This window comes from Arachis ipaensis, chromosome B04 (genome assembly GCF_000816755.2).
Source record: "Arachis ipaensis cultivar K30076 chromosome B04, Araip1.1, whole genome shotgun sequence".
Classification (NCBI taxonomy): Eukaryota; Viridiplantae; Streptophyta; class Magnoliopsida; order Fabales; family Fabaceae; genus Arachis; species Arachis ipaensis.
In genome coordinates this window covers 124634574-124642726 of record NC_029788.2, presented here as the reverse complement: position 1 = coordinate 124642726, position 8153 = coordinate 124634574, and the positions used below count along the sequence as shown (strand labels likewise).

Here is an 8153-nt window from a genome sequence, read left to right as displayed (position 1 = left end):
ATTTTTTTAAAGAAAATTACAAAAATAAAAATTCAAAACTTACTAATTTATTTATTATTTCTAATAACAAATATTTTTGAAAAAAGGACAAATAGGTCTCTGATCTTTTGTCCTGCAGACATTTTCGTTCCTGACCATTGAAAAATACTTTTAAGTCCCTAACCTTTACAAAATTTGGACGAATCAGTCCCTGATGGAGATATTTGGACGGATCAGTCCCTGACGGAGGCATTTGGATAGAGGAACTGATTCATCCAAATTTTGTGAAGGTCAGGGACTTAAAAGTATTTTTCAATGATCAGGGACGAAAATGTCTGCGAACAAAAAGTCAAGGACCTGTTTATCATTTTCTCTATATTTTTTAAAGGGTTTGCCTAATGCCTATAACATTTCTCTACTGCAATGGGTATAGCTATTGTTTTCGGCAATTGATGGATTTGCGTGATGGAAAAAGAATTCTAGGAAAATGGTTGCTTAACTTTCACATGTTAGAAATAATTAAATCATATAAACTCTAGTTTTAATGAGACGGAAGATATAGAATTTAATTGGTGGAAACGACTTCCCTTGAATTATATTAAGTCACGTTTGGTTTTCTGTCTTTTTCTTTTTCCATGGCTCAAAGTTTGGTTTTGCAATCGTTGGAAAATAACATTGCTATAGTAGATATTAATTACGATAGCCAATGTTTGCTAAAGTTCTTTGGCTATGATGATGGTGGTTGAAACCACCGCAATATGAACCTTTCCGATTGTTATTCATTAACCAAACATTAGCGTAGCCATATTTAATTGACCAAATGAGAGTGCCACATATAAAATTATAAAGCCATGAAGGGGCACCCTATGAATTGAACCGTACACGATTGCTTTGGAAATGAGTTTGCTATAAATCTAACCAAGTTTGGTTGGTTTAGGGTAGCTAACTAAGTGTGAGGGTTCGAATTCCGTTTTGTGGATACAGCAATTCATCGACTAATAACAAATTTTTAAATAGAATTTAGTATCGGAACGGATTAGTCGTTGACTTATCGCACTGAAAAATATCGTAAGAAACCAAAAAAATAAGTTTAGATAAATCTTTTAGATATTTTGTACTTTATCCTTCTCATAAATTCAAACACTAATGCATTGTTTGGATATAAGATGAAAAAACATAGAAAAAAGAAAATGAGAAGAAAAAAATAATTTTTTTTTGTTTGAATGAAAAAAAATGAATGGAAAGAAAATAAAGAAAAAATATTTTTTTTGTTTGGATGAAAGAAAAAGTAAGAAGAGAAAAAATTATAACAAAATAAAATTACATTAATACTCTTATCTATATTATATATAAATTATAATTAATTAATGTAATTATAAAGGATAAATTTATAATTTTATCTTTATTTGCACATTTTTCATGAATATTAGGTTAAATGCAAGAAAAAGAATGTCAACTTATTTCAAAATTTTGGTGAATGACACAATTTAGAACAAAAAGGCTTGCGTTTCTGGACCCAAAACAAATATGGATCCTATCAAAGAAGACTAAGCCCAGTCAACTTATCATGTGATTTTTTAATTTTATTTGTTTTTCAATAATGTATAGTATGTGATATTGGATAATTTTCAGTTTTCACTTTTCAGTTTCACATGTGACTGGTAGATTGCTGTTCCATTTACAGTATTAAAAGATATTCCAGCTACACTTTTAACATTTTTTTATTGACAATTGGTATCAGATCAACCAACTAGATATAATTGAGATTGTGAAATATCAGTAATGTTAGAGAAAAAATAATTTAAAATTATTTTATTTAACTTAACATCTATAATTTTATGAATATAACCTTTAAAATTATATACTTATTATATCTAATATTATATATTTATTTTAGAAATAATCAATAAATATAAAATAAGATAAATTTAAATTGATTTAAGGCAGTAACAAAGACCATCCATGTGACCAGCACTTCAAGTGAACTACAAAATCTTCATTGAAGCAATTGTATGAACTAATTTTTGTAACAAGAATCACCAACCACACATGACTTTCATGGTTTGTTTTTCTTCCTAGAACTAACCAACATGCCACAAATTCTATAATCTAAAATTAACCCAACATAACAAAGATCAACCATGACCTAAGCTTAATTCATTGTGATGAGGAGTATATTTCCTTAACAATAAGCCAAAAATAGAAGCCGAAATTCTCAAAACAAATGGACCAGCAGCAGTAACTAGAACATAACGAAATCTAACAGAATTCCCAGGTGTGACAGCAAAAACAGAGGAACCATAAGTGACAGCCATAGAAATAGTTGCAACCCAAATCTCAAAATTGAAAGGGAACTTATGTGTAAGTGACAGAATTACCAAGATTGAATTTGAGAAAGCCAGAGTGTTGAAGATGAGAAAAACATAATAAGCTTTCTTCTGAGAAGCATAGATTGCTCTTCCTGCTTTCTCACCATCTTGCCAAACACCACCTGGAGGATTAATCCCAGCTTGGAATGTAACTGCTGCCACCAAAGTGAAGATTATTAGAAGAATGTTTCTAATGTCACTTGGTGTGTCTTTTCCTTCTTCATACTGAAAATATTTGAACCAATTTTTTCTTATACCAATTGGAATAACCATTTTTTTTGCATGTGCAATGATCAATTGGGTGCCTTATATATATTTCAACAAAGAAACTTTTAAGGGAGAGTGTATGTAGTAGTTTCTTATTTTCTTGGTCATTGAGGAAATTTCTTGGTTGAGTCGTGGACCAACTTTAAGCGTAGAATATTAGTGTAATGATGAATTGGTCACTGAGGAAATTTCTTGGTTCCAAATTTGAAACAGACCTATGTAGTGGACTACGTAAATTTCTTGTACTACTAACTAAAACCCAGACTCGGTCAAATTAAATAGAAAAGACCAAACCAACTTAGGTTAGTTGAATTAGTACTTCATAGGCTCAAATCTTATTGTCTTGTGTATGCAGCAAATTTTTAAATAGAAATTTGATCTAAAATCCTTTACAGTTTGATTTATGGATTGAGAAATACTATGTATGTTGCATGTATAAGGTAGGAATTGAACTTTTGATACTTATTTTAAGTAGAATAGCAAACTAACCACTAGAACAATTTAAATAAGTCTGTCACAAAAAAAAATATTTCAAATGAGTTAATTCTTGTTCATTTTTGGGATGCCTATAATATCTTTTAATTCAGTAGCCCAAAACTAATTCGTCGCGGATCTGAACTCTATTTAAAAGTCTGTCGGGTCAATAAATTGTTGCATACATAAGGCAGATGAGTGAGCTGACCAGTCAACCATCCCAAGTTGAATAATTCTTGTTAAGTTTATTCAGGCCTCGTCCTCCTTTGAAGCCCAAACCGACCATAAGCCCAATTTCCGATGCCAAAAAAAACAATGCAAAACCCCTTTCTTCTTGTCATCCCTGCACAGCAAAACCCTACACAGATCTTCCTAACAGTTCTTTGGAAGAACGAAAGAAGGAATCATCACCCAACTCAATCACAGACAACAGAACAGAACTGTTTCATAACCAATTCCTCCCTCCTCGTACCTGATCGAAACTCAAAACCCTAAAAAAAGTACAGTAATGGCGGGTGGTAGGTTCCGCGAGCTCTTCAAAAAATACGGCAAAGTAGCATTGGGCGTTCACTGCAGTGTCTCCGCCGCTTCCATCAGTGGCCTCTACGTTGCAATAAGGAACAACGTTGACGTCGAGTCCGTGCTCGAAAAGTTTCATATGGGTGCTGTTTCGGATAAAGAAGACCATAATTCTGATAACCCTAACCTTAATTCCTCTTCTTCCGTTGATTCCGTTGACCCTGTTATGGTCAACGGTGCTGACGACGAAGAGAAGCCCAGGAGTAGGACCGCGCAGCTCGCTGCCTCTGCCGGCGGCGCCTTCACGCTCGCTCTGCTATGCAACAAGGCGTTGTTCCCGGTTAGGGTTCCGATCACCGTTATGCTGACGCCGCCAATCGCGAGGTTCTTGCGGAGTAGGAACATCATCAAGAGTATTTGAATTAGGGATTTTGATTTTGTGCTGCTATGTGATTTTTATAGCTGGATTTTGTTGATTTTTGAGAATTGCATGAGGACTAAGGGTTTTACTGGGGTTTTAACTCCAATTTCCATGGAATTCATTGCAATATGAAAATTTTCATTTTTGATTAAAAAAAAAGGGGGGCAATTACATCTTGATATTTATGACTTTTGTCTTGTTGGATTTGTGGTTCATGATTGCAGAACTTGGGAACGGAATAACATGTGAAATATTTATCAATAAAGCCCTGTAAGAAGTAGTTTTTCAACTTACCAGCTTCGAATGCGTATCTTTCTGTGTTACAGTAGTAATTTTGAGGAGAGTTGGATAGTTCTCAATAATGCTAGGTTGGAATGCTTGAATTATAGATGCTACAATATTTTGTTCTTATTAGTTTGTATTTTGTGGACATGATTAGAGATTTTTTATGAGGATAGGTTATTTGCTTCCAAGTTTCAACTTGGTGATCTTCAAGCTACTTATCTATGTTCACTTCATAGTTTTTGATGTGCTGCTTTCTTTGTTGATTGGTTATTGCTCCTCATCAGCTCCTGGCTACTATCTTTCAAAAGGGTGGTCCGAATTTGCATAGGAATGTTACAATGTGATAAGTAGAAATGAGGGATTTTGGCAGTTTTAGTATGAAGTAGTTGGAAAGATCAATGGATGAATAGCTTTACTCACCATGTCCCCTTTGTTTTAAATTCTGAAACTCGGTTTCTATAGCGGCATAGCCTGAGAGAACTAGATTTGGTATGGGCCGGTGACTGTGAGTGAATGAATGGCTGGAGCGTTCTTCCCAAGTTTATAATTTTGTATCTGTGTTTATATAAACCCCTTCATATATTTAAATGCTGATCTCTCTGTAAAGTAAATTATGGTTCTATTTCTTAGTATGGTAATGCTAGGGAGACCAAAAAAAGCCAAAACTTGACTTATTTAGTATTTGTTAATTGTTGACAATTAATAAATACTAAATAAGACAAGTTTCGACTTTTTTGGCTTTTTTTTTGTCTCCTTATCATTATTGTTCTTAGTAAGTTTTACTTTTGGAAGTCCATCTCTTATGCAAGTTCTTTTTGGCTTCCCTTGTGGTAAAATTTGGATTTGCCTTTGCCAATTACCAATCACCGTTGCTTGAGTGGATCAGATGATCCTTGCCTCCTCCCATACAGGCAAGTTTGTCAAATCCGAATCCTTATTTGTTCCAAATATATTCTTTCCTAATCTATGTCTATCTTCTTGATCTTCTCTTGTTCTGGGACTTTGACTAATCTTACCTGTATGACAGTATTATACTCTTAAAATGATTGTAATTGAAGTATTCAAAGCAATTAAGTGTTACAGCAAGAATGTTAAGAATGTTCTTTATCTAAATAGGGCCGCAAGATTATGTTTTTTTTCTTAAATGGAAGCAACAAAGAACCGATTTATGTTAAGCCAAAATGAATGCCCTTCTTTAATCCCTTAGATTAGATGTTCCTTCGTTGGAAAGCAGCTAATGCTTATTTAGACGTCAATATCTTTTTGGTGCATTTTTTCTTTATTTAGAAAACTGCAGTGTTATGGTTTAGAAGCTTTAAGTTATCCATTTCAGGTTAATAATGTTATGGCAGAGGCTTCCAAACCGGTGCCAAGAAGAGAAGCATCACACTGACAATTTAGATGTTCTAATATAAAAACGAGCTAATGTTTGATGAAAATTTTGGACAAGAAATAAGAACATTTACATTGTATCAATGGCTAACACTAGCCAAGATTCTGATTTTGTGTGACCATTATAGGTCAGGCCTTTTTCTTTAATCAGAATATAGGTATATGAGAATTTCTCTCCATTTTTTTTAACAATTGAGATAACAATTGAGAAAGTAAAATGTGATCTTTCACCATTAATTTTATAAGTGGGACTAAGAATAAATATAAGAGAGGGAGCAATAAAGAGTTAGAGATCACACTTTATATTGTCAATTTTTTTTAGGTTAAATTACACAGTTAGTCCCTACACTTTCAGTGAAATTGCAAATTGGTCCCTACAGTTTAAAAGTTTGTAATTGGGTCCCTGAAGTAAATTAAATTTTATAATTGGTCCCCACTAACGTTTAGCGTGAATAGAGACGTTAAATATTGTTATTTTACTAGAATGCCCTTATCTCTCATAACGTTCTAAAGAGTCAGAGTGAAAGAGAAGATAACGATCTCTCACAGCGTTCCTCCAGTATCTGTGTCCCTTTGTTAGGGTTGAAGGTTTTTTTCGAGCTGTGATGGACTCAACCCAATTGTCCGAAGGAAGCTCAACATCTAGGAGTATGAACAAGAGAAGACATCGATGCTTCTGTGGGGAAGAGATGGTGGTGCTCTCGTCGTCCTCTATGAATAGCCCAGGTAGGAGATTTGTTGCTTGTTGTAAATTACCAAAGTGTAATTTTTTTTTTAGTGGATTGATAGAGAGGAAGAGGTGATGGGAAAGGGGAGAAGGACTCACTGCTTTTGTGGAGATCTGCTGACATTCCGAACCTCCAGTACTGTGATGAACCCAAATAGAAGATTTATATCGTGTCCCAGTAGAAGATGCAAGTTTTTTGAATGGATTGATGAAGAAGACATGGCTGGGGCTCAATCTCAATGCACCCAACACAGAAATCAAACGGAGGGATGCTCAAAACATGGTGGAGATTTTGTAAGGTTGGATGAATCTATGAATGCTGCACTACTAAAGGCACAAGAAAGAAAGATAGATAGATTAAATATAGAGATAGGACGCATGGAAGCAAGTGTAGGAAGATTGCATTCTGATTTTACATTGCTCCAACAACAAATTGGCAGAGTGGAGAGTGACATGAAGAAGCAGAAACAATTGCAGAAGATGATATTGAGTTGTGTGTTGGTTGTAATATTTGCAGTGTATTGGTTTAACTAAGTTTGATGAGATAGGAGAAAAAGTGTATCTGCAGTGTATTTGAATAGTGTTTAGTGCTGAATGTAATCATCTTTTTTTTATCAATGACAAGTGATTTTGAAAAATTATTTGTATTCATTTGATCCCATAGCAGAAAGCTCTAGTAGACATAATATAGAGTAAAGTAGTTAACATTCATATTAATTAATAGTCAAAGTGGTCCCTCCAAAACAGCTAGCCACATGCCCAATATAACAAAAGCAACAAAACAAAACAAAAGTGGTTCATAAACCACTGACAGTACATGGACATAGGATATAATAAACTTTACATCCACAGCCAAAAAACTAATACCACTAAGTCCTAATTACTTAAAAAAGCTAATCTGCTGTGAGGTCTACGGTTTCAGTTGGTCCAGATTTTGCCTTTCTCACACCTATCTTAAGTCTTCCACTGCGCCTCACACAAAATTTTTTTGTCTTAGGCAGTGGTGGAGCTGTGGACCTTGTTGGAGCTGGTGCAGGTTGTAGTGGATCTGCTGGAAGAGGCACTGGTGGAGCTGTGGAATTTCTTGGGTCTGGTGGAGGTAGTGGTGGAGCTGGTGCAGTCATTGGTGGAGTTGGTGCAGTCACTGGTGGAGGCAGTGGTGGATCTAGTGCAGTCACTAGTGGAGCAGTTGTAGCTGATGTAGGTGGTGCAGGTGCAGGCTGAGAAACAGCAGCAGCAGGAGTAGCAGATCTAGATTTTCCAGGTCTGGATCCTCCTCTGCCACATCCCCTTCCCCTTCCTCTTTGGCTAACAGTAGCAGATCTAGTAGTGGAAGTTTCAGCAGTAGTAGGAGCAGGGGCACTACCATGAGGAGCAAGTGCAGGAGCACTACCTTGAGGAGCAACAGTTTCAGATCTAGGGTTGTTTTCTGAAGACAAGAACACACATGCTTAGTGAAAGAGTACAAAACTACCAAACTATGAGGAAGCCAAGATATAAAGGCAGATACCTGTTATGTCTGGATTGGGACAATGTCTCCTATTGTGTCCATATTGGCCACAGTTGCTGCAGGTAACTGATGTTCCACTCCTTCTTAGTTTTGTTTGTGATCTATCCTCATCGTGCTCTCTAATTCTTACTCTCCTAGGTCTTCCAGGCTTGACTCTGAAAATTGGAGGTCTAATTGTCTCAAGTTCGACCTTTGGCCACATATTTTCAC

The 8153-nt window shown here is 35.4% G+C and overlaps 2 protein-coding genes across 2 annotated transcripts; one reads left to right on the top strand and one right to left on the bottom strand.

Annotated features, from left to right (window-relative positions):
* On the bottom strand, positions 1893–2806 carry LOC107638107. The gene has a single exon (XM_016341279.2). The coding sequence runs from the start codon at positions 2619–2621 to the stop codon at positions 2115–2117; it is 507 nt and encodes a 168-aa protein (XP_016196765.1). The 5' UTR covers positions 2622–2806; the 3' UTR covers positions 1893–2114.
* Positions 3355–4509, top strand: LOC107635213. The gene has a single exon (XM_016338614.2). The coding sequence runs from the start codon at positions 3598–3600 to the stop codon at positions 4027–4029; it is 432 nt and encodes a 143-aa protein (XP_016194100.1). The 5' UTR covers positions 3355–3597; the 3' UTR covers positions 4030–4509.